The 26,775-nt window shown below is 34.7% G+C and overlaps 1 protein-coding gene and 1 pseudogene across 1 annotated transcript in view; one reads left to right on the top strand and one right to left on the bottom strand.

Moving 5' to 3' along the window:
- ABCA5 (ATP binding cassette subfamily A member 5) overlaps window positions 1–26,775 on the top strand; it is a 78,601-nt gene that overhangs the window by 6,536 nt on the left and 45,290 nt on the right. The window contains exons 2-10 of the mRNA XM_002827759.6: window positions 7,163–7,279; window positions 8,306–8,510; window positions 12,141–12,302; window positions 13,184–13,272; window positions 14,589–14,818; window positions 16,723–16,864; window positions 18,539–18,727; window positions 20,163–20,310; window positions 24,344–24,512. Coding sequence (XP_002827805.4) covers window positions 7,178–7,279; window positions 8,306–8,510; window positions 12,141–12,302; window positions 13,184–13,272; window positions 14,589–14,818; window positions 16,723–16,864; window positions 18,539–18,727; window positions 20,163–20,310; window positions 24,344–24,512 — 1,436 coding nt within the window. The 5' untranslated portion in view covers window positions 7,163–7,177. The remainder of the gene's footprint in view (window positions 1–7,162; window positions 7,280–8,305; window positions 8,511–12,140; window positions 12,303–13,183; window positions 13,273–14,588; window positions 14,819–16,722; window positions 16,865–18,538; window positions 18,728–20,162; window positions 20,311–24,343; window positions 24,513–26,775) is intronic.
- On the bottom strand, window positions 2,646–2,877 carry LOC112129714 (small nuclear ribonucleoprotein G-like; annotated as a pseudogene).

Here is a 26,775-nt window from a genome sequence, read left to right as displayed (position 1 = left end):
TAGTGAGTGAACTCCTACATATTGCCATTTAGAGGCAATTAAACTTAAACAGTTAAACTTGAGGCAGGCCATGCATCTTTTTACTGCGTTTTTCTCTTATTCTTCCAAAAACCATCACATAAAGCTATAAAATTTTGGAATTCTAGTATAGAAAGAGGAAATGTATAGCTCCATGCTAAATACGGGGTTTCTTGTATCCCAAGAAAAGGCACCTGATAAGTCAAACCCTTCATAGATGTCCCCTTTTTGGTCATACCTCATTTGTAACTTTGCAGCCCTGTTTTCAGATATACGCTTCTGTCAGGAACACCACTTTCATGTCACCTCTGCTGTGTGGATCTCCACCTTTCTTTCTGGAAACCTCATTCATTCATCCACAAGAGTTGTTCCCATCTCAATATACTAACCCTTTATTTTTGGGTGTTCGTCAATATAGAAAAGTACTGCCTTCCCACGTTCTTCCTTCATCCCAGTTTTCCCACCCTAACTCCCTGTTAGGCTAGTCATTATTGTCCTTTGGGATTCCAGACCCTGCAAAACAGTGGATTATGGGGTGAAGAGAGGGGCCTTTGTGATTACCGTATCAGTGAGAGTTGTAGTCACCCCTTTTTTTATTCTATCTTATTTCTCTGTCTTCTCCCCAAAGGACAGGTATTAATTCTCAGAGACAATGTGGTCTCGACACCTGAAAAGGAAGCCAAATATTTTCCCTAGCACCTCATCATTTGCAAAGAATTTATAGGGTAAAGTTAGTGTTTACATTATTATGCAGACCAGTCCTTTCTTATTTATTCCCCATATCCGTTTTCAAATTGGGCCTGCTTAGACACTGTGGACTGGCAGGTTGGAGGATGCAGCAGACAAAGAGGAGGGTGAATAGGTACGTTGTTGGGTCAGTTTACAAAGACCTGACTATAGCTTTGAAGTTTCTGTTTTAGATCAACATTAAAGTTTAAAGGTTTATGAAGAATTAGTGTTAAGAATGTTTCATTCTTTTCAATCAAACAGCTAAACCATATATTTCATACTATGAAGAAAACCACTGATCAGATGGGCTTAAGAGGTTTTTTTTTTTGTTTCAATAACTTGAATTGAAGCTCAAGATTATTGAAAGTTAATATTTTCATATGATTAGACTAAAGCTTTTGAGTATAAGAAAAATTAGATTGTTGAGGTCATTCATAATACTGAGTCATTGGTATAATTTGATGACAGAGTTTATACTTTCATCATTTTTTTCTCTTTGCCCTTTTGCAATTCATTCTGTAGGGTTTCTTTGACTCACGCTTCAATTTAGCTCACTAATTCGTCTTTAAATGGAGTTCACCCTGTCTTTTAGTGCTTTTTTATTTCTATCAGTTTGTTATTTCATTTCTAAGTTCTGTCATTGCTTTTTTTCTTAATTGTCTTGCTCTTGTTCTAAGAATATGATATTCTCTATTACTCTTTTAAGGATATTAGTTATACTTTTATACACAGTCATGTTCAATGTTTATAATTAGTTGCCATGTACAAGCCGCCATTTTCAGCTTTTCGTGTATTAATTCTTTTAGTCATTTTAACAACCCAAAGAGGTAGGTACTGCTATTGCTGTATTTTATAGATAATAAAACTTAGGCACAGAAACATTAAATAACTTTCCCAAGGTCTCAAAGTTAGTATGTAGCAGAGGCAGGATTCATGTTTAGTTGGTTTGGCCTCATAGGTCATACTCTTAACCTATACTACTTTGGGCATTATTAGTTCTTGTGTTTGTTAATTTTGGTGCCTTTGTAATATTGGTTAAGATGCTTTTTGCAAGAAATAGAATCTGATACTGGTTAACTTAAGTGAAAATGAAAATATATTGGGAAGATAATAGGGCATTTCACATACTCCAAGGAAGAAAAATCAAATTTTGAGCACAGTAGGTGTGGTACATTAGAAGAAAGCTTAGAGTAAGAATGTATAAACTTTCTTTCTTAAATGTTGCCATTCATGTAATTCAGTTTCCTTGACTTCCATCCAGTCTGTGGGTCTCTTAGTTAATTCTGTCAAGAGAAATTTTAACTGACACAGCTCAAGAGTAGTGGTGGTGGTGGTGATGGTTTGTGTGTGTTGGGATGGTGTTTGGGGAGTGGGTTTAGTTTTGCTTTAAAAAGTTGTGATGAGAGGTGGAGTGGGTGGGCAGGTTCTTTAGACAAGGCCCTTAGAGACTCAACCTTGAGTTCAGGAAGCAGTTCTCAAAAAAGCAAAAAATTTTGTGAATCCATCTACTCTATGAGTCTGTTATATAAAAATGAGGAGTTAAGCATCCAACATTCAAATTGGATTAATAATTTAGTAGCATTCACAAAATCAATGTGTTCTGGCAAGTAACTTGAGAATGTTCATGCTGCATTAGGTTAGTGTTTCTATGTTTGTATTGTAGCAAATAATGCTTGAATGAGTACAGCTTTCTTCCTTCCTTCCCTCCTATTATCAACTCTTTACTAAATGTGATATAACATAGTTGAGACTGTTAGAAGAATTTATTTATTGACTATTACAGAAGTTTATTTAACAAAGAGTCTAATATGAAAATGTACATGACCTAATTTTTACATCATAGTAAAACAGGCCCTTTTGAGAGGGGGACATGGGTTTTTCTGCTGAATAGCCATTATTTATACTTGTTCCAAGGCTTCTAACATGATGATGCTATTACATCGCATTACCACCATTCCAATATTGTTCTGTTGCCCACTAGTTGCCATCTCCACACATTAATCTATCACAAGATTCATAAAGGGATCAAATCCCCACAATATTCCTTGGACATATCTGCCACCATTTAATTTTCAATGATAACTTCTTGTCCATAAATGTTTTCAACTTGGGAGGGTAAGCTTTGCTCATGGTGTCTACTCCACAGGTTCACAGATACCTTTGAATGGAATGCTGGAAGAATTTATTTTAACGTATCTTCTATTCTTGACTGCTTTTGTTTTGCTGTTTTTAATTTACTCATTTAATATTTTTACAGTATGTCTAATTGTTTAATTACTTTTTTTACTATGTAAGTAATACATAGAAAAAAAGCATGAAGAAAATAAAAGTTGTCTTTAATTCCATTGCTAATTTAAACAATTCTTTCTAGTCTTCCTTCTGTGCATATAAAGAAGATGCTCATTTAAGCCAAACTTTAATTATATATATTTACTGGAAAAGACAAACTGCCTCTCAAAAATTATGGACCAGGCACGGTGGCTCACTCCTGTAATCCCAGCACTTTGGGAGGCAAAGGCAGATGGATCACCTGAGGTCAGGAGTTTGAGACCAGTCTGACCAACATGGTGAAACCCCATCTCTACTAAAAATACAAAAAATAGCTGAGCATGGTGGTGGACGCCTGTAATCCCAGTTACTTGGGAGCCTGAGGTAGGAGAATTGCTTGAACCCAGGAGCCGAGACTGTGCCATTGCACTCCAGCCTGGACAAAAGAGTGAGACTCCATCTCAAAAAAAAAAAATTGTGAGTTTTCTTTATTTAGGTGTAGACAGTCCTCCAGCTTGGAACAGATGGACATTGTTTTGGAGGAGAGTTATAGCAGTGGACTCACTAGGTAGGTTTATTTAAAACAAGGGCACAGCAATTTCTCTGGAAGGTTTAACAGGATTTTGTTGTTGTTGTTGTTATTTCCTCCAAGCTATCTTCTCAATACTTCTTAGTATGCAGAGATCCTAGGTTACTGGGTTGAGTGTATTTGAATAGGGGCAGTGGACATTGCAGTTGAGACTCTGACGACTTCTATTTTGAGTTCAGCTGGAATGAAACCTCTGAAGAATCGAGATAGCTCCAATAGAGGTCCACAGGCAGAAAGGATTTCAAGGATCTTCAAAGGGTAAATGTACCCTGGAAGAGGGATACTGGACCTGTGATAGGTACAATGATGCAGATCATTCAGTTTTATTTTTTAAAGTAATTTATTAAGGTAAAATTTATTTCCAAAGTAAAACTCCTTACCTTGTAAGCAGTTTCTCCTCATTCTTTACTCTTCTTGGCCTCTGACAATCAACAGTTGGCATTCTGTCCCTACATTTATCTTTTCTGGAAGTTTCATATAAAGGGAATCATGTAATTGACATTTTTAGTCTGACTTTCACTTGACATAACGTTTTGTACGTTCATTTTAATTGTAGCATATAGCAGTATTTCATTCCTTTTTTTTTTTTTTTTGAGACGGAGTCTTGCTCTGATGCCCAGGCTGGAATGCAGTGGTGCGATCTCAGCTCACTGCAACCTCTGCCTCCCAGATTTAAGCAATTCTGCCTCAGCTTCCTGAGTAGCTGGAGTTACAGGAATGTACCACCATGCCCAGCTAATTTTTGTATTTTTTTTTCAGTAGAGACGGGGTTTTGCCATGTTGGCCAAGCTGGTCTCAAACCCCTGACCTCGAGTGATCCACCCGCCTTGGCTTCCCAAAGTGCTGGGAATACAGGCATGAGCTGCTGCACCTGGCCACTTCATTCCTTTTTATGGCTGAATAATAGTTGTATGTATATGCCACAATTTGTTCATTTATCTGTTGATAAGTATTTGGGCTGTTTCTACCTTTTTGCTATTCTGAATAGCGCTACTGTGAATGTGTGTGAACATGTACTCAATTGAGTCCTTATGTTCATTTCTTTCGGGTGTATACCTAGGAGTGGAATTGTGAGGTTATATGGTAAAACTGTTTTTCTCAGCATCTGAACCATTTGCTTTCCCACGAGTAATGTATTCCACTTTCTCTGCAGTTTCTTATGAGAAGTCTGCTCTCATTCAAATTATTATTCTCTGTAGGTAATACATCATTGTTCTCTGACTGCTTTCAAGATTTTTTGTTGTCTTAATTTTCAGCAGTCTAATTATAATGTGTATGGGCATGGATTTTCTTTATGTTTTCTGGGCTTCACCAACCTTCTTGAAACTTATATGTTTATATCCCTTGCTAAATTGGAAGTTTTCAGCCATTAAGTCTTTAATTTTTTTTTTTTTTTTTTTAGCATTAGTACTCTTTCTCCTCTCCTTTTATAAATCTGATAATATGAAACTTAGACTTTTTGTTATTGTCCTATAGTTTTCTTTTTTCTTCTTTTTTTCCTTTGAGACGGGGTCCTGCTTTGTCACCCAGGTTGGAGTGCAGTGGAACAATCTGGGCTCACTGCAACCTCCTCCTACTGGGTTCAACTGATTCTCTTGCCTCCCCAGTAGCTGGGATTACAGGCGCCCACCACCACACCTGGCTAATTTTTGTATTTTTAGTAGAGATGGGGTTTTACCATGTTGGCCAGGCTGGTCTTGAACTCCTGACCTCAGGTGATCTGCCCGCCTTGGCCTCCCAAAGTGTTGGGATTATGGGCGTAAGCCAGCGTGCCCAGCCTGTCTCACAGTTTTCTGAAGCACTGTTAATTTTTTAAAAATCTTTTTTCTCCCTGTTCAGATTGGATAATGCCTATTGATAATCTTCAAGTTTACTGACTCTTTTTCTGTTGTGTTCGTTCTGCTTTTGAGCCACTCCATAAGTTTTATTTAATATTGTGTTTTTCTGTTCTAAAGTTTCCATTTGTATTTATTTCTTATTGTGTTTTTGTGTTCTAAAATTTCCATTTGATTCTGCTTCATGTCTTGTTTCTTTGCTAAGATTTTCTATTTTTCATTGCTTTCAAGAGTACTTTTGATTGTTTGCTGAAGCCCTTAAATAGCTGCTTTAAAAGTTTTATCAGATAATTTCAAAGTCTGTGTTATTTCAGCATTGGTATCTTTGATTTTATTTTCTTAGTAGAGTTGCTATTTTTTTTTTTTTTTTTCTTTTGAGACGGAGCCTTGCTCTGTCACCCAGGCTGGTGTGAAGCGGCACAATCTTGGCTCACTGCAACCTCCGCCTCCTGGGTTCAAGCAAATCTCCTGCCTCAGCCTCCTGAGTAGCTGGGATTATAGGCGTGTGCCACCACACCCAGCTAATTTTTACATTTTTAGTAGAGACAGGGTTTCACCATGTTGGTCAGGCTGGTCTCAAACTCCTGACTTCGTGATATGCCCACCTTGGCCTCCCAAAGTGCTGGGATTACAGGCGTGAGCCACTGCACCTGGTCAGCTATTTTCTACATGCTTCATTTGCCGTGTAATTTTGGATTGTATGAGACTTTGAGTTTTGTGTTAATACCTATGGAAAATGTTGATATTTTCTCTTAGCAGGCTGTCAACCAGGTTAGGTTCAGGTCATAAGTTTCTACCCACATTCTTTGAACTGTAGTTGTCATTTTAGTTTATTTTTCAAAAACTTTTGCAGTACCTTTTTGGTCTGTCTTGTGTGTGCCTTGCAGTGAAGAGTCTGGATTTGGACAGTGGTCTGTCTGTTAGTCCAGTTTCTCAAGTCTTTGTCACACTAATAGGATTGGATTTATGTATGTCCAGCTTGAGAGTTATTACAGGAATTAAAAACAACTTTTTAGAGTGCTTTCCTGAGCTCTCTTTCTATTTGTTCCCCCTTCTACTTTTTGCTTCCCTGTGGCTGCTGTTTCTATCCTCCAGCCAGAGAGCTAGTGTTTATTTTCTCCATTGTGTTACACACTTGTGCAGCTGCAACCACCATGTCCAGTGCCCAATGGTAGGAGGTAGAGAAGAAAAGCAAAAGGGATTGGCCTCATCCTCTTACAACGATAGTTCCATTGAATAGAGAGAAAGGTTTTCCTGCCTCAGTGTTGGCTGCAGTAGGCTTTCATTACTGTAATCTGGTCCTGTTATGGGATTGCTTGCGTGTGGGGATACAGGAGAATTCAGAAAATAAAAGAAGATTTGCTATTTCTACATTCTCCCTGAGCATTAAGACTTGCCTTGCCCATTCCTCAATTCAAAGCTAAGGCTTCTTCTGGAGCTGCCTCTGTGGGCGGTTCGGGAGATACCAAAGGAGAAAAAGTACCACTGTTGATACGGTGGTATTTCAAATTCTGGTCTCCCCTATTTCACATGCCTTGTTTACTTTTCAGAGCTGACAGATTGCTGCTCCGTGCATTCTGTCCAGTTTCCTAGGAGAGACAGCTTGGAGTGTGCTTAATCCATCTTACCTGGGACTGAAACATCTGCTTGTTTTGCCATTAAAAATTACATGCAGTTTACTGCGTGGCTCCAGGTTTGTTTGTTTGTTTTTCCTCTTTAATAGGTTTATTCAGAAAACATGTCCACTGCAATTAGGGAGGTGGGAGTTTGGAGACAGACCAGAACACTTCTACTGAAGAATTACTTAATTAAATGCAGAACCAAAAAGAGTAGTGTTCAGGTAAGTTAAATAACTCTTTCTTATGCTTTTTTGCAGTTTATTTTGCTTGATATGTTCTATCTTGAAGCGATGATTTATTTTGCTAAACATGTTTTTATTATAATTTTATTTTTCTTTGCTTGTAAAGTAAAACCTTGCCATGTTAGCCACAGAAAAGTAACTGAATTACCTAATGCTTTCTAAATGTTAAAAATTTTAATAATAATTTCTACATTTAGTTAATATCTAACATCTGTGCTTCATTTTGAGCTTTTAGGCGTGTGTTTCCTAAGTTTCATGAACTAACATTCCAAAATAACTTTGATTCCAGAGTTTTATTCCCCACAACCTCGTATTTTATGGACTCCAGATTGAGTTGCCCATGAGTATTAATATTATGACACAGATTTGTACCCACAGCATACATTACTTTTGATAAAGGTAAAAGAAAGGAAGAACTTTTGGCTAACCAGCTAGTAATAATTTCAAAGGATGAAAATGTATTATTCATCTTCCCTGAAACCGGTAAAACAATTAAACAGCAAGATGATATAATAGCTCATTTCTACTAAAACTGACCATAGAATTTAATTAAGTATGGTTTTGATAGTATACATTTAGGTATAATTAAAGTATGATTTCTAATTCAGAATTGAATAAAGGCATTTTTATGGTGAATCCATATAGGGATGTTTGGTAAATTGCTTTAGATAAAATTATATGGGTAAATTTATTATGTTTTATGTCAATAATCTAAGATGTTTAAATATTATCTTTTATGTCACCTTAATTTATTTTGTGACTTGAATTTTAAAATATTTCAGTAAAACTAAATGCAAAGGAAAAAATCATTTAATATGCATGTTGGGTTGGATGAGGTGTTCAAGACAATAATTCTTTTGGGATAGAATTGCTTTTACTTTTTATTCATAAGAAAGGACAACCAAATTTCCTGTTTTTTCTTAGTATTATATTATTTGCAAAGAAATCTTGATGATTTTTGCTGCCATGTTATACTTTGTAATCACTTTGTTTTTTTTATTGTAGGAAATTCTTTTTCCACTATTTTTTTTATTTTGGTTAATATTAATTAGCATGATGCATCCAAATAAGAAATATGAAGAAGTGCCTAATATAGAACTTAATCCTATGGACAAATTTACTCTTTCTAATCTAATTCTTGGATATACTCCAGTGACTAATATTACAAGCAGCATCATGCACAAAGTGTCTACTGATCATCTACCTGATGGTATTGTGAGCTTATATATATTCTATTTATAATATTAAGCCTGTTCAATATTTATCAGCTTGCTTTATTGAATAAATAGCAGTCTTAACACTTAGAGATGTGTTCCTCCACCAAAGTACAGTTTTATAAAAATACTAAAATTATTTAATTCTGTTGCCTTATTTTTCTTGTGAAACATTAATTTATATTCATGGTGATAGGAAGCATATTTTATGTACTTTTATATTTAATTCTTAGACCATTTATAAAATAGTTTAAGTATACTTTATAAGATACAAGCTTTGATGGGCTATTTCATTTTGATTCTGACTTTCATATAATTATGAAGCTAGCAATGTTTAGCTGAATGTCGTAGCATGTGCCTGTAGTCCCAGCTACTCAAGAAGTTGAGGTGGTGGGATCCCGTGAGCCCAGAAGTTTGGGGCTGCAGTGAACTATGATCATGCCACTTCATTCCAGCACTCCTTACTCTGGGCAACAGAATGGGACCCCCATCTCTAAAAATAAAAAATTTAAAAAAGAAGCTAGAAATATGTGATAAAGACTGTAAAGCAGTCACCTTTTCAGCTTACCATGCTTGTTTATAGAAGTATATGGCGTGAACTGAAGAAGTACCTAACTTTGGAGACTACAACTGTGACTATGGCTAAGTCCCTAACTCTGTTTTATTTATTTATGTACATATTTTTTGTAGAGATGGGATCTGGCTATGTTGCCCAGGTTGGTCTAAACTCCTGGGCTCAAACGATCTTCCTCCCTTGGCCTCCACCTAAAGTGCCACCTAAGTCTTTTTTCTCAACGTGCACTTCTCACAAAGAAATGAACTAGAAAACAGTGTAAGCAGTGAAGTGCCAGTGAACTTAAAGTGGCTATCAGAGAACCTAAAGCAAAAACTGGAGAAAGTGACAGAAATTCTTATACTATTAATGATTAAACAAGGAAGTGCTAAATTGTAAAAAATAAAGATTAGCATGTTATTTTTTGCCATATGGGATAGTTGCAATTAGCTTATATATCATCACGTTATTGGATTTTACGTCATTGAATGGAAAGTGTTAATTATACAGTCAGAAGCCAGGTAACTTTTATTCCATTGGTTTCTTCTTCTGGCTATTTCTATTTAATATTTTGATTAAATACACTTCTTATTGTTGTATGGTAGTGTATCATATTAGGCACAAGTAGTATAGATTACCATGAGAATTTAGTGTATAAGCTCAAAAAGCTGATTAAAAATGTTGAAATGAAATTCATTGGTAATTCTGAGTAGGAGGAAAGAATATAAACCAAAGAAATATGAGGCCGGGCATGGTGACTCACGCCTGTAATCCCAGCACTTTGGGAGGCCTAGGTGAGCGGATCACCTGAGGTCAGGGGTTTGAGACCAGACTGGCCAACATGGTGAAACCCCGTCTCTACTAAAAATACAAAAAAATTAGCCAGGCGTGGTGGTGGGTGCCTGTAGTCCCAGCTACTTGGGAGGTTGAGGCAGGAGAATTGCTTGAACCTGGGAGGCGGAGGTTGCAGTGAGCTGAGATTGTACCACTGCACTCAAGCCTGGCAACAGAGCAACACTCGATCTCCAAAAAAAAAAAAAACCAACGAAGTCAGTGTGTATTAGATGCCAAAATAGTGTATACATATACACACATTTTTTAGACTTCTGTCTTTTTAACAACTATCTGAAAATGGGTTATGCATACATACATAACATGACTGGTAGGATGTTGAACTAACACCCTCTTTATTCATGTAAATCCTGGAATTCCCTGTCCCTCTTAAAAGGCCTGGAAAATCTGTTAATTAACATTTAAGTAATACTTTATATAATCTACGAAGCATTTTTTTTTGTCTTTTTCTTTGTTTTTTTGAGATGGGATCTCACTGTCAAGCTGGTTTGCAGTGCTGTGATCTCAGCTCACTGCAGCCTCTGCCTCCTGGGCTCAAGTGATACTCCCGCTTCAGCCTCCTGAGTAGCTGGGACTACAGGTGCACACCACCACGCCTGGCTAATTTTTGTACTTTTTGTAGAGACAGGGTTTCGCCATGCTACCTAGGCTGGTCTCGTACTCCTGGACTCAAGCAATCTACCTGCCTCCACCTTCCAAAGTGCTGGCATTATAGGTGTGAGGCACCACATCCAGCCTACAAAGCATTTTGATGTTTGTTACTTCACTTGTTCTTCACAACAACCCAGTGTCATCAGCTAGGCATTGTAGATGAGGACACTAAAGTCTGAAGAGTTTAAATCGCCTGTCTGTGCTTACACAGTTAATACATGAAGAAGTTAAGTACTAATTCTATATTCTTTCCATTTCACCACATGTTTGAAGGTTCTGTAGTGAAAATTAGTTGCTTGTAAACAAAACTACAAGAAAATATTTAAAAATTAGTCTTACCTGATGAGAAAGAGTGATTACAGTATTTTTTCCACTTATCTCCTAAGAAAGGAACAAGCAATATTGGATTTGAATGACAATTTTTATTTAAGGAGGAGTTGTGTCATAGTTACTAAAATGCCTATTTAGTTTCTGAGAAGGATTGTGGTATTTTCTTTATAAGAAATATTTAAAAATAAAAAATTCATATATTTACTAAAAAGTTATTTTTGTGCAGGTGCAGTGGCTCATGCCTGTAATCCCAACTAGTCCGGAGGCTCAGGTGGGAGGATCACTTGAGGCCAGGAGTTCAAGACCAGCCTGGGCAACATAGTGACACCTCATTTCTACAAAAATTAAAAACAAAAAATTAGCCAGGCATGGTGATGAGTGACTATCGACCAAGCTCTACTCCAGAAGCTGAGGTGGAAGGATCTCTTGACCCCTGAAGTTCGAGTGCAAGATCCCATGCACTGTATATGTTCTGGGTAACAGAACAAGACCCTGTCTCTAAAAAAAAATAAAATAAAATAACGAAGTTATTTTTTAGTTTTACTTCGAGATAGATAAATGAACTGTATTACTAATAATTTTTATAATTTTATTGCTGCCTGAAATTAGTATTATTAATTGAGGTTTTGAGAAACAGCAATTTCTTGATGAAACATGAGTTGTGTATATTGTTTTATACTGTATTTCATATATTTATAACATAAGTGTAACACTGACACATTTCTGTAATCGACAGCTAAGTAGTGTCTGCAACATTGTACCATTTTATTATTTGTTATTATTTTGTTGGAAGAATTGTCTTCTTTTTGTTTGTTTGTTTTTTTGAAACATGGTCTCACTCTGTTGCCTAAGCTGGAGTGCAGTTGCTCAATTATGGCTCACTGCAGCCTCGACCTCCTAGCTCAAATGATCCTCCCACCTCCGCCTCCCAAGTAGCTGGAAGTGCAGGCACACATCACTACACCTGGCTATTTTTTTTATTTTTTGGAGACAGAACCTCACCATGTTGCCCAGGTTGGACTTGAACTTCTGAGCTCAAGCAATCCTCCCATCTTGGTCTTCCAAAATGTTGGGATTACAGGTGTGAGCCCCTGTGCATGGCCTGTCTTCATTTTTTAAGAAGTAAATATAGCAAAAGTGCTTATAAAATATTCCATTCATCAAAATAATTGTAAACTTTATCTACTGTACTGTGGTGTTTTAATTTGTGAGCTAACTGTATGGTTATGGTATCTTACAGTCATAATTCCTGAAGAATATACAAATGAAAAAGAAATGTTAACATCCAGTCTTTCTAAGCCAAGCAACTTTGTAGGTGTGGTTTTCAAAGACTCCATGTCCTATGAACTTCGTTTTTTTCCTGATATGATTCCAGTATCTTCTATTTATATGGATTCAAGAGGTAAATAGCCCTACATAATCACTGAAGATCAATTAAATGCATATCTTTGCTGCTTGCAGTTCATAGTCAAAATTTGATATAGTTCAATATTGGCATTTTCAACTATTCTTACTTGTTCCAATAGGAAAACTGAGAAGTATAGCATAAAAATATTTATTTATAAATACCTATCTACTTCTACACATAAAATATTTTTATATAATATCCATTTTGATTTAATACATTTTTATATATTAAATACAGTAGCATAAAGCAAAATTGCATTTTGGGTTATATGAATTTCTAAATCTCTTTTTTCATGTAATTGTTTTTACTTATGGTATGTACAAATCTTTAAAATCTTAAGGTCTTCTACTAGGGAACTTTATTAGTTTTATATTTGAAACGTGGGAAACAACCTTTGGTTGTTTAAATCTATGAAGAAATATTATCAACCACAAACATTTATTGAGCAATGTTAAAGTCACTATGCTAAATACTGAATTTGTGAGTTTATTTCAAAAAGCCCTTCTGAAAATTCTTTTTTCCTGTTTGCTTAACTTTGACTTCTCCTTGCTTCTGGAAGTGCTTTGGAGCTAAGTCATGTAGAATGATTTACTTTAAAACAAAAAAGTAACTTGTTTTAAATAACTACAATTAATTTCTTTCTTTACATTTTTATTCATTTACTATTTACTATTCTAACACATATAACTTTTATTTCAAGTAAATGATCAGAAATCTTATAGGTATTGTTTACCTTTGAAAGTCAGTAGCTTATTTCTTTGGTCCTGTAGAGATTGATTGATTATATTGTTTTGTTATCTCTCCATATAGTATCTTTAAAACAATGCACTTGCATGTTGTACAGAATCTTAGATCTCATATTCTTCCCCCCATAGCTGGCTGTTCAAAATCATGTGAGGCTGCTCAGTACTGGTCCTCAGGTTTCACAGTTTTACAAGCATCCATAGATGCTGCCATTATACAGGTAAATATGGTAAAGGAAGAAATACAAAAACTACGCCATTTTAAAATAAATATTTCCTTATTCTTTACAATAGTATTTGGTTTGACTACTGTCAAATGTACAAAATATGTAACCTACTACAACTCCTTTAAGAAAAAAGATAAAGAAGTCATATTTTCTGATTTGGTACTTTTTGTTGTGTTTCACATTTTAGCAGAAAAACTGGCCATGAAATTTATTTTTAAAAATCTTACTTTTGTGTCTGGGCTAGATAACAGTAGATGAAGTTACCTTAGAATTCAAACTATTCAAATTAACCGTATTTCATTCTTCCACGTTCTGTATGGATCTGTGGCTTTTTTTTCCATTTGCCCTTTCTAATTGAATTTACTATGCTACAAAATTTACTATGCTACAAAATATTGTAATTTCAAAATGTGTATCAACCATATTCTCTACTAAACTATACATTTAAAGTATGTATGAATAATGATAGAACTGGAATCCAAATCTGAACAGGAGTCTTTGTCGTTACACTGCTATGTAGTAAAATGACTGTAATAATAATACTTTGCTTGACAGCATTGTCGTAAGAACGAAATGAGGTGATTTATGTATAATTGTCTTGCAAACTTTTGCAGTACACTAGAAACGTATTAGGGACATGTAATATTGCACAAATTCAATAGTACAGAAATTTAAGGTAAAGATAGTGAAATACGGATCTATTACATTGATGATGTTATATCACCTATTTGTATTTTGGCCAAAGTTTTTAGCCATCCACAGCACAGACCACACTGGATAAATAGGCAGGACAGATTTCAATTTAGGCATTAATTGGAATGTTAGAAGTATTATGTGGCATAAATAGTTTTATTATTTGGTCTATATGTGCTGCATATATATAGACCTTTAAAGCAATAGAAGGGCATGGTATTTTAGAAGAACATTTTTTAAACAATCATAGGAATGATGGCACTAATAATCACTCCTAAATTCCTAAATTTTGAAGATGTATATTTTTACTAAGATACATATAATTGTCTGCTTAAGATAATTGTGCAATTTTATTTTATTTGACAAATTAATCAAAATTTATACACTTACTGACTTTAAACTTTAAACTTTATGGTATACTTTTAGAATAAATTGAATGCAATATTCTACTCAGAATTATGATATTGGGGTCACTCACTTTATTTCAGGTATGTAGCTTTTTGAGGATTGTATTTGTACTAGGTTGTTGACCAAATTAAGGGATATAGCTGTCCCGTTTTCTAGGGGCTACTATCATAACTAAATTAATTTAATGTATTTACATTTTCTAATTATAGTTGAAGACCAATGTTTCTCTTTGGAAGGAGCTGGAGTCAACTAAAGCTGTTATTATGGGAGAAACTGCTGTTGTAGAAATAGATACCTTTCCCCGAGGAGTAATTTTAATATACCTAGTTATAGCATTTTCACCTTTTGGATACTTTTTGGCAATTCATGTCGTAGCAGAAAAAGAAAAAAAAATAAAAGAATTTTTAAAGATAATGGGACTTCGTGATACTGCCTTTTGGTATGTTATTAAAAATTTATTACTTAACGTAATTAAAAATTGTATTAAATATACAGATTTTCAAAATTGTAATTTTGATATTTACCTAACTTGATGAAGTGCTTATCCTGTTTTCTTACAATGATTGCCTTAGTCTTGGAATTTGAGATTAGTCAACAAGTTTCAACAACTAATTGGCTTCATTTAACATAAGGGATTAAGAATGTCAAAGCTTGTGTTGACAATACGTGTTTAAATTTTATTTCACATTTTATTTGAATCATGGGCACACTCCGTGTATATTTCAGCGTATTTCAAGATACTCCATGTATATTTCTGTGTATTTCAGAGTTCAGGAAACTTGAAATCTTGGAACATTAGAAATTGCCTGTTACAGTTCTTTCATAATATAGCATATATATAATATTAAAAATTTAGTTACAGTGATTAAAGTCTGTATATGTGGTATATGGACTTTTTTTCCCTCGAAAGTTTTAGTTATTTGGGTGAATTAAGATGAATATGGAAATAATTTTAGAGAAAGAAATGAGAAAAACATGTTTTCACTAGTGACCGTTAATGTATCAGCATTTTTGTACAGTGATAATTTTACAAAGGCATGCATTTTTATAAATAATTTGAAGTGTAGTTTCCTTACTCTTTTCACTATGTAATGAAGTTCATTCTGGGGGGAAGGTTAATACTGTGCATGTGAGCTGTTGTTATAGTCGTTTTACAAGATTTCATTCCAATTAGCCCCATGTAACAATTAACCATAACACTTTACATAATGGAATTATTGTATATAACATATTTCCTTTGCTTGTTTTTCTTTCATTTGTTATTTTAGAAATTATTGGTTTTGGATTATTTTTTGAGACAGGGTCTTGCTCTGTCACCTAGGCTGGAGTATAGTGGCATGATCATGGGTCACTGTGGCCTCAAACTCCCAGGCTCAAGAGATTCTCCCACCTCAGTCTCTCAAGTAGTTGGGACTACAGGTGCATGCTGTCATGCCCAACTAATTTTTAATTTTTTTGTAGGGACGGGGGTCTTGCCATGTTGTGCAGGCTGGTCCCAAAGTCTTGGCCTCAAGTGATCCTCTCATCTTGGCCTCCCAAAGTGCTGGGATTACAGGCATGAGCCACTGTGCCTGGCCAAAGGATTGGTTTTTAAAATTTATTGGGTTATTAAAGTATTTTATGGAGAACCGGTAGCTGGAAGAATTTAGGCAAATCATTCTCTCAGGGTCTCAGTTTTGCCTCAGTAAAATGATGGATTCAATTTTGATAATTTCACTGCCTTTTTAGCCTTAACTCAGTGATTTTATGACATCATTAAATCCTGAGCTAACTTGAAAAAATATGTAAAATAAAACTTAATACTGCAGCAATTCCATTGAGCTGATTTGTAAAGAAGTCTTGAGTAAAAATAGTGAATTCATTACTGATCTTGTAGATTTCACATTGTGTAATTGTAGTAATTATGTCGTTGATTAGTGAGGTAAAGTAGCCTTTATTGTTTATAGTTGCAGAAGCCATCAGAGGTTTAATTGTAGCACATGCTGTAAAGAAAATTGTTATCTTGACTCATTAAACTCTTACATTTTAAGAAAATCAGAGACATTGTGTGCTATTGAACTTTTGAGAATATTAGATTTAATTATGAATTACTATTCATTTTGAAAGCTTTTTTAACTCTGGAAGATAGTATTTTTTATCAGATTACACTTTTACCTATCACTTAACCAATACTATATTTTTAATTACTTATAAGACTATTAATTTTTAGTACATAAGCATACACAGAAATGAAGTGACTTAATTTTAAAAATAAAATGGCTAAAATCTAAAAATTTTAAAATGATTTTTTAACTGTTTAAGCCTATGCGTTTGACCATAAATATATCTGTATTCTCATTTTAGGCTTTCCTGGGTTCTTCTATATACAAGTCTAATTTTTCTTATGTCCCTTCTTATGGCAGTCATTGCAACAGCTTCTTTGTTATTTCCTCAAAGTAGCAGCATTGTGATATTTCTGCTTTTTTTCCTTTATGGATTATCATCTGTAAGTATTTTAACTTGTGATAGGAGTAAAGAACTGTCAAAATGTTTGATAACATAGCAAAGTCTTTTTCTTCAGTTTATTTATAGTCAATTTGCCATGAAAGACAGATTTTACTAAGTTATTGATAAGTGACTTAATAAATAGATGATGTGGCATCACTGTATCCCTGTATTTTTAGGAATGTTACAAAATAGTTTTAGATTTAGATTTAGCTTTTGTGATATGATGTATTTCACATACAACTCCTCTGAGTGTATCTGTTGTCTTTATATAATGATGTGTATAATTAAGACTGTCGAGTATTGGACTATTTTTGTTTGTCTTCATGAAATCCTTATTCTTTCAAGTTAATTTGTGCTCCAGGATGATGATTTTTAAAGATATGTCTTTGCAAATGTAACTCTTTAGCAGTCTTGATATTCATTTGATATATTGGCTGAATGAGGGGTTTTAACGACCAGCCTTTGTTTTAAGTGGTTCCATCTTCCATTCTGATTGGTTTATGTGCCCACCCTGTATCAGTTGTTAAATATTTTGGCTATCATTTCTGCTCTTTAAAATAATAAATTGCAAATAACTAACATACTTCCATATATAATTGCCTGGTTTTTTTTTTAATGTTTAATTTTACTTTTTTGAGACAGGGTCTTGCTCTGTGGCCCAGGCTGGAGTGCAGTGGCACCCTCATGGCTCACTGCAGCCTTGACCTCCCAGGCTCAAGCAATCATTCAACCTCAGCCTTCCGAGTAGCTGGGACAACAGGTGTGTGCCATCACACCTGGCTAATTTTTGTATATATATTTTTTTATTTGTAGAGTCGAGGTCTTCCTAAGTGTCCAAGTTTGGTCTTGAACTCCTGGGCTCAAGTGATCCACTTGCCTTGGCCTCCCAAAGTGCTGGAATTACATGAGTGAGCCACTGCACCAGGCCTTCTGTTTTTTTTTTTTCTTTTTAAATTGTTTTTTTTTTAATCTTATGAATAAATTAAGTTTAAAATATGGGTCTTGTACTTAAAATTTTTGTTGATTTATTATTTTTTCACATATTTTATGCATCTTACTGCAGAAACACATGGCTATTTATGGTTTCTATAATGTAGAGGTGGTCATGTTTACCTGTGATACAGATAAAAATACAGTATTTAATATTTGTTAGTTTAAGACCAGGTGTGGTGGCTCACACCCGTAATCCCAGCACTTTGGGAGGCAAGGCAAGAAGATTGCTTGAGGCAAGGAGTTTGAGACCAGCTTGGGCAACATGGTGAAACCCTGTCTCTACAAAAAAATACTAAAATGCTGGATGTGGTGCCCCACACCTGTAATCCCAGCTACACGGGAGGCTGAGGTGGGAGGGTCACCTGAACCCAGGAGGTGGGGGTTGCAGTGAGCTAAGATCGCACCACTGCACTTCAGCGAGGATGACAGAGCAAGACCCTGTCTCACAAACAAAATCAAAACAAAAACACAAAAATATTTGTTAGTTTAAATTTTTAAAAGGTATATCACTATTTGTATGAAAATAAAATATCTTACCATAGCATTTAGAAATTATAGTTGTATTTTAATGAATGCATTTTTCATGAAAATGGCTTGTCCTTTGAGAAGCAAACTTTAATTTTGTTTTCATACTAGTATATATGAACATTGCACTAACCTTAATATTTGTATTTTATAGGTATTTTTTGCTTTAATGCTGACACCTCTTTTTAAAAAATCAAAACATGTGGGAATAGTTGAATTTTTTGTTACTGTGGCTTTTGGATTTATTGGCCTTATGATAATCCTCATAGAAAGTTTTCCCAAATCGTTAGTGTGGCTTTTCAGTCCTTTCTGTCACTGTACTTTTGTGATTGGTATTGCACAGGTAGGTAATATATTAATCTTGCATTCACTAAATATTTTCTTTCTGTTTTATGTAGCTTCTTATACTACCATGAATACTACCTTTGATTTACCAAAAAAAATCATTTTAAAATTTTAGCATGAGAAAGAAATGATTTCTAGAGTATATTTTATATCTAGTTTTATTTATGTTTGTCCAATTTTAAGTTTTTGGTTAAATGTTCTGTTTATAAATTTTTCACTTTTTACTTCAGTGTATCTCAGTAATTTATTTCACTGCAGAAACTCAGTTTGATAGTAATGTGTTTAAATGTCAAGTAATTCTTATTGCCTATGGCCTGGTTATATTGCTATCATTTGTACATTTATCTCAGAAGAATGCATGGGAGAAAATTGTGTGTGGAGCAGAACAAATTTACTGTGAGTGCAGTGGTGGAATAAGTAGGCCTGGTGGATTTTGTTGGCCCAGGCTTCATGGAATTGTCATTCTAAATAACATTCAGACTTATAAATATTATTTTTATTGGTCCTTACAGGAGTAGTCAGGTTCTAAATGGAAGAAGTCTTATAAGAAACGGCTTTGTAGTGGAACATAAATTTGGCTAATGTACAAATAAAAAATGTAATTACTAAATATAAGAAATTACTCATGTTGGTTGGATAGAAATTCTGATTTATGAGATATAATTAAATATTGAGTTAATCATTTTACTTTTTTGAGACCTGAGAGTGATTGTTATACATTTTGAGAGTTCTTCGAGTCCCCAAGTCCGCATTCTCTAGGAACGAAGAATTATAGATTCATAGGTTTTTGTTGTGAGTGGGATGGCCTTTCAGTGTCATTGAATTTATCTTCTTCATTTTATAAATGAGGGAACTGAAGCCTAGAATAGTATAATTAAAGCGTATTCACTTAATGGCAGGGCTAGGACCTAAATGAGGCTTCAACCTGCAGTACATTTCTCTTTCCATGCTATCACAAATATCTACTATGAATACTTTAATAATTGTGTTAATTAATCAAAATACTTGCTTTCTTTTCACTATTGGAAAGATGCTAACCATAATTTTATTCCCTAATACTTAATTTGTTTGGCTTTCATATGGATCATAACCCTTTTGTTTGCATTTGTTATTATTAATATTGCAGTTTGTTTTTATTTCATTTGTTAGTAATTACATTAGAATTAAATGCCCCTAGAGTGAATATATCCCAGTTAAAGATGCACAACATTAAAAACATGATTGAAAGGAATTGGTTTGATAAACTTATATTTTTGTAAAGTCTTTATTGTTTTCCTTGTAAATTTATATTATTAATTTGGTGAAGTGTTTAATCTATTAAAAGGCCCAGTTGGTTACTGTCACTCTGGATATGCTAAATAACTCTAAGTAGTGTTAGCTTTTGCTTGTTTTTGTCATTTTAATGTAATAAAGTTACTGTTTCTATTTTTCAGGTCATGCATTTAGAAGATTTTAATGAAGGTGCTTTATTTTCAAATTTGACTGCAGGCCCGTATCCTCTAATTATTACAATTATCATGCTCACACTTAATAGTATATTCTATGTCCTCTTGGCTGTCTATCTTGATCAAGTCATTCCAGGTATGCAGATGGTTTTTGAATTTTACTTTAAAGATTTTTAGGCTTTTTTGACCACATAGGGTCAGCTTAATTTTAAGATTTTTTTCCTAGCCAGGGTACCCTAAGTCATATTCATTGTTAAAGCTTTTAATTTGACTTTAAATAAGTATATTTTGTACCTTAGGCTGTAGCCACTAGTGAACATAAAGAGATTGTGTAAAAAGAGAGCAGTTTGTTTTGAAAGCCTTAAGTCTCTAGTTGATCTTAACTTGGTCCTTCTTTGTATCAGTCTTTTTTAATTAAAGTATTTTATTTTACCCTCTAAGGTCTAAAACTATGAAGTGATCTTGTAACTCCTACCATTTTCTTTATCTCTTGTCCACATCTATAGCCAATATAGCAAACTCCTATAGATTCGATAGTAATATTAAGTATTGAGCATATTTCCTTTTCCCCTTGTATTCCTCATTACCTGTGTCTGTATTCTACACCTGTACTGTCCTGTATGGTAACTACTAGCCATGTGTGGCTTTTAAAATTTAAATTGATTACAATTAAATCAATTAACAATTTATTTTTTTCAGTAGCACAAGCCACGTTCCAAGTGCTCAGTAGCCATATATGGCTGTTAGTTACTAAATTGCATGGTGCAATCTAGATGTTCTGTAGAACATTTTGACCATTATAAGAGTTGTATTGTGTAATACTAGTCTAGACTAGGGGTTCCCAACCCCCAGGACACGGATCTTACTAGCTGCCTGTGAGGAACTGGGCTGCACAGTAGGAGGCATGTGAGTGAAGCTTCATCTGTATTCATAGCTGCTCCTCATTGCTTGCATTACCACCTGAGATCCACCTCTTGTCAGATCAGTGGCAGCATTCAATTCTCATAGGAGTGTGAACCCTATTGTGAACCGCGTATGTGAAGGATCTAGGTTGCATGCTTCTTATGAGAATCTAATGCCTGATGATCTGTCACTGTCCCCCATCACCCCCAGATGGGACCGCCTAGTTGCAGAAAAACAAGCTCAGGGCTCCCACTGATTCTACATTATAGTGAGTTGTATAATTATTTCATTATATATTACAATGTAATAATAATAGAAATAAAGTCCACAATAAATGTAATGCATTTGAATCATCCTGAAACTATCCTTGCCCCCTGTCTGTGGAAAAATTTTCTATCAGAAAACCAGTCCCTGGTGCCAAAAAGGCTGGGGACCACTAGTCTAGACCATTGCAGTATCTCTCATCTAGTTACATACCTCAAGTCTGTCTAAGCACTTCACCCCTCTTTTTTTGAGGTTTTATTATTTTTTAATAGATTTTTGGGGAACAGGTGGTGTTTGGTTACATGAATAAGTTCTTTAGTGTTAATTTCTGAGATATTGGTGCACCTATCACCCTAGGAATGTACACTGTACCCAGTGTGTAGTCTTTTTATCCCTCACCCCCCTCCCACCTTTTCCCTGAGCCCCCATAATCCGTTGTATCGTTCTTATGTCTTTGCGTCCTCATAGCTTAGCTCCCACTTATGAGTGAGAACATACAATATTTGGTTTTCTATTCCTGAGTTACTTCACTTAGAATAATGGTCTCCATTTCCATCCAGGTTGCTGCAAATGGCATTATTTTGTTCCTTTTTATGGATGAGTAGTATTCCTTAGTGTGTGTGTGTGTGTGTGTGTGTGTGTGTGTGTGTGTGTGTATCACATTTTCTTTATCCAGTTGCTGGGACGGGCATTTAGGTTGGTTCCATATTTTTGCAATTGTGAATTATACTGTTATAAACATGTGTGGGGAAGTATATTTTTCACATAATGACTTCTTTTCCTCTGGGTAGATGCCCAGGAGTGGGATTGCTGGATCAATCGGTAGACTTACTTTTAGTTCTTTAAGGAATCTCCACAGTGCTTTCCATAGTGGTTTTACTAGTTTACATTCCCACCAACAGTGGAAAAGTGTTCCCTTTTCACCACATCCATGCCAACATCTATTATTTTTTGATGTTTCGATAACGGCCATTCTTGTAGGAGTAAGGTGGTATCACATTGTGGTTTTGATCTGAATTTCCCTGATCATTAGTGATGTTGAGCATTTTTTCATGCTTCTTGGCCATTTGTATATCTTATTAGAGTTATCTATTCATGTTCTTAGCCTACTTTTTGATGGGATTGTTCGTTTTGTTCTTGCTGATTTGAGTTACTCATAGATTCTAGATATTAGTCCTTTGTCAACATATATATATAGTGAAGACCTTCTGCCACTCTGTGGGTTATCTGTTAACTGCTGATTATTTCTTTTGCTATGGAGAAGCTTTTTAGTTTAATTAAGTCCTATTTATTTATCTTTGTTTTTGTTGCATTTGCTTTTGGATTCTTGGTCATGAAGTCTTTGCCTTTTTTCTGATGTTATCTTCTCAAATTTTTATGGTTTCAGGTCTTAGATTTAAGTCTTTTATCTATCTTGAGCTGATTTTTGTATAGGGTGAGAGATGAGGGTCCAGTTTCATTCTTCTACGTGTGGCTTGCCAATTATCCCAGCACCATTTGTTGAATAGGGTGTCCTTTCCCTACATTTATGTTTTTGTTTGCTTGCTGTTGGAGCGGTAACAGTTCCCAGAGGAATGCCAAGTACTGATAAAATCAGTTGAAATCCTCTGTACTTGGCATCAGATCCCTTTGAAATGTGACCAGTCTAGAAGAAGAGTAGATATTTGAAAAAAATGAGGAGTGTAGGTATTTTGAGGGGGAAAAGGGAGAAAATGGAACATGTTGTGTGGGCAGTTACCACTGTATACCATTTCTTTCTTTCTTTCTTTTCCTTTCTTTCTTTCTTTCTTTCTTTCTTTCTTTCTTTCTTTCTTTCTTTCTTTCTTTCTTTCTTTCTTTCTTTCTTTCTTTCTTTCTTTCTTTCTTTCTTTCTTTCTTTCTTTCTTTCTTTCTTTCTTTCTTTCTTTCTTTCTTTCTTTCTTTCTTTCTTTCTTTCTTTCTTTCTTTCTTTCTTTCTTTCTTTCTCTTCTTTCTCTCTTTCTCTCTTTCTCTCTTTCCTTCCTTCCTTTCTTCCTTTCTTCCTTTCTTTCTTTCTCTTTCTTTCTTTCTTTCTTTCTTTCTTTCTTTCTTTCTTTCTTTTCTTTTCTTTTCTTTTCTTTTCTTTTCTTTTCTTTCTTTTCTTTCTCCTTCCTTCCTTCCTTCCTTCCTTCTGACAGGGTCTTGCTGTGTCTTTTTTGAGACAGGGTTTTGCTGTGTCTTCCAAGCTGGAGTGCAGTGGCACGATCACAGCTCACTGCAGTCTCAGCCTCCTGGGCTCAAGTGATCCCCTTGCCTCAGCCTCCCAGGTAGCTGGGACTACAGGCATGCACCACCACATCTGACTAATTTTTTGTATTTTTTGTAGAGACAAGGTTTTGCCATATTGCCCAGGCTGGTCTCAAACTCTTGGGCTCAAGCAAAATGCCAGCCTCTGCTTTCCAAAGTGTTGGGATTATAGGTGAGAGCCACCATGCCTGGCCTCATTGTATACCATTTCTAAGTCTCATATTTCTATCCTGTTGTTTTGTTGCTCTCCATAATTCTGTAGTCTTTTCCATGAAGCATATCCACTTTTCTAGATACTACCTATTTTCAAAGACCATTTAAGATGATGCCCATTCAAGTCTTCAGCACATTCAGCCTGCGTTGTGTTCTTGCCATTTGCTCTCTGCTTGTACTCATAAAGGCATTAGTTCCTTTAGCATAGAAAATGTGTTTTATTCACCTTTACCTCCCACTCAGCAATTCTGAAACTATTTATGGACTAGAATTATTTATCAATAAAACTTTGATTCATACAATATTGATTTAATACGATACACCTAAACTTTATTTACTTATTACTTTTTAATGACAAATGAAAACTGTAGATATTTATTGTGTACAACATGATGTTTGGAAATATATATATGTTGCAGAATGGTACCTAAACTTTAGATGCAGGTTGTCATATGTTTGAAATGCGGTCTTTATGATTTAAAAACTAATCATGGTAACTCAGTGTTTTAATGTTTATTTTTCAGGGGAATTTGGCTTACGGAGATCATCTTTGTATTTTCTGAAGCCTTCATATTGGTCAAAGAGCAAAAGAAATTATGAGGAGTTATCAGAGGGCAATGTTAATGGAAATATTAGTTTTAGTGAAATTATTGAGCCTGTTTCTTCAGAATTTGTAGGAAAAGAAGCCATAAGGTATGGTTCAATCTTTGGCAATTTAGGTATAAGAACTGCTGATGAAACCTGCCACATTTAAATCCTGTTCTTTAAATATGTATGTAAATATGGTATCTTAGATTTGGTACGTATGCTATGATTTTAAAACATTAATAAGGGCTACTTTTCTCTTTTTCTTATTTTCTTTGCAACCATTTAGAATAAAGTTGGTGCTAGGTTTGAAATTTTATGTTTGTTTCTTTCTGTTTTTTGAGACAGAATCTCGCTCTGTCGCCCAGCCTGGAGCACAGTGGCACAATCTCAGCTCACTGTAACCTCTGCCTCCCAGATTCAAACAATTCTTGTGCCTCAGCCTCTCAAGTAGTTGGGTCTACAGGCATGCGCCACCACGCCTGGCTAATTTTTGTATTTTTAGTAGAGACAGGGTTTCACCATGTTGGCCAGACTGGTCTCGAATTCGTAGCCTCAAGTGATCCACCTGCCTTGGCCTCCCAAAGTGCTGGGATTACAGGCGTAAGCCACCACACCTGTCCCCTGAAATTTTATGTTTGAATGGAAAATTTTAAAAGTAATAAAACCTGATGTTTATGCAATTAATGTTTAAAGCTTTTCCCATTATGTAGACTGAAACATGATAAATATTAACTGTATAATTTTATTCATGCTACATTGTCTTATACAGCATATTAAATTGTCATCTGTTAATTTCATAGACTTTTAGGGTTTGGGGCATAATTAGAACATTTCATTACTTTAATTTTTAAGAACCAAAGAAATTCATTACTATTCCTTGTTAGGTCAGTCAGTACCAAATTTAGAAATAAAATTAGGTGAAAGAAAAGAAATAAAATAAAATGAAATAAAAAGTGAAGCATAATATTTTCTAAATTTAAGAAAAATGTAAAAATTCCAGAGAAAGTGAAAATACTTAAGATGTAATTCGTTGGCCAGTGGCCTGCTTTCTCAAGGGTAAATTTTAACTGATTAACAATTCATTTCCTTAAAAAAATATGAAAAAATAAGGTAGAATAAGAAAATCACTTCACATTTATTAATGGTTTGAAATTTGTGCTGACGTGAAATGACATCTGGTTTATATCCCCCTTCACTGATGTAACAAGTGTTTGATAATCAGAAATGAAAAAAAATCCATAAATTGCTTAAATCAAATGCTTCACTTAGTTTTAGAAGTTGGGTTGGCATAAAAAATGAATCAATGACACTTACAATGGAAAGGAATACTATGCTTTTCTCTAGTACCTTCTTTAAAATAATTTTATAGTTGATCCCTGAAAAACACAAGTTTGAACTACACCAGTTCACTTATACATGGATTTTTTTCAGTAAATATATTGGAAATTTTTTTGGAGATTTGCAACAATTTGAAAAAACTCGCAGATGAACTGTTAGCCTAGAAATACCAAAAACAAATAAGTTAGGTATGTCATTAATGCATAAAATATTTATAGATATTAGTCTATTTTAACATTTACTACCATAAAATATACACAGATTATAGTAAGTTATGCTTTATCAAAGCTTATTGTACGCAATACTGACAGACCTACATTATGCCAATGCCCACTTGAGAGAAATGTAAACAAATGTGGAGATGCAGTATTAAATCATAGCTGCATAATATTAACTACAGTATTACTGTACCAATGCAATAATTTTATAGCACCTTTTGCTGTTATGGTGAGCTTATGTGTTCCAAGTATATACTTCAAATGCCATGTGACTCAATTATCTCCTTGTGAGCTGTTCATCTCTCCAGTAAATTGCATATCATGATAAAAAGTAATGTCTCAGGGTTCTTGCTTTTTTTTTTATCATGTGTAGTGCAATACCGTAGGCCTTGAATAGCATCATGGGATCCATAGGATTGCCACTAGTGATGCTGGAAGTGCTCTCAAGAAGCAGAGAAAGGTCATGACATTATAAGAAAAAGTTGAATTGCTTGTATGTACCATAGATTGAGGTCTGTGGGTGCGGTTGCCTGTCATTTCGGATAGACTATGCATCTTGTTCATCTTATAAACAGATGATGTGAACTGATGGCATTGATAAATGCAGTATAATACTGTAAATATAGATATTTTTTCCTTATAATATTCTGAACATTTTCTTTCCTGTAGTGTACTTTATAAAAATACAGTATTTAACATGTAAAACCTACAAAATATATGCTAACTAACTGTTTATGTTATCTGCAAGACTTCTTATCAATAGTAGGCTATTAATAGATTAGTTTTAGGGGAGTAAAAATGTTATATGTGTA

Source organism: Pongo abelii, chromosome 19 (genome assembly GCF_028885655.2).
Source record: "Pongo abelii isolate AG06213 chromosome 19, NHGRI_mPonAbe1-v2.0_pri, whole genome shotgun sequence".
Taxonomy (NCBI): domain Eukaryota; kingdom Metazoa; phylum Chordata; class Mammalia; order Primates; family Hominidae; genus Pongo; species Pongo abelii.
The sequence above is the reverse complement of the archived record's forward strand: the minus strand, read 5'-3'. Positions and strand labels throughout refer to the sequence as shown.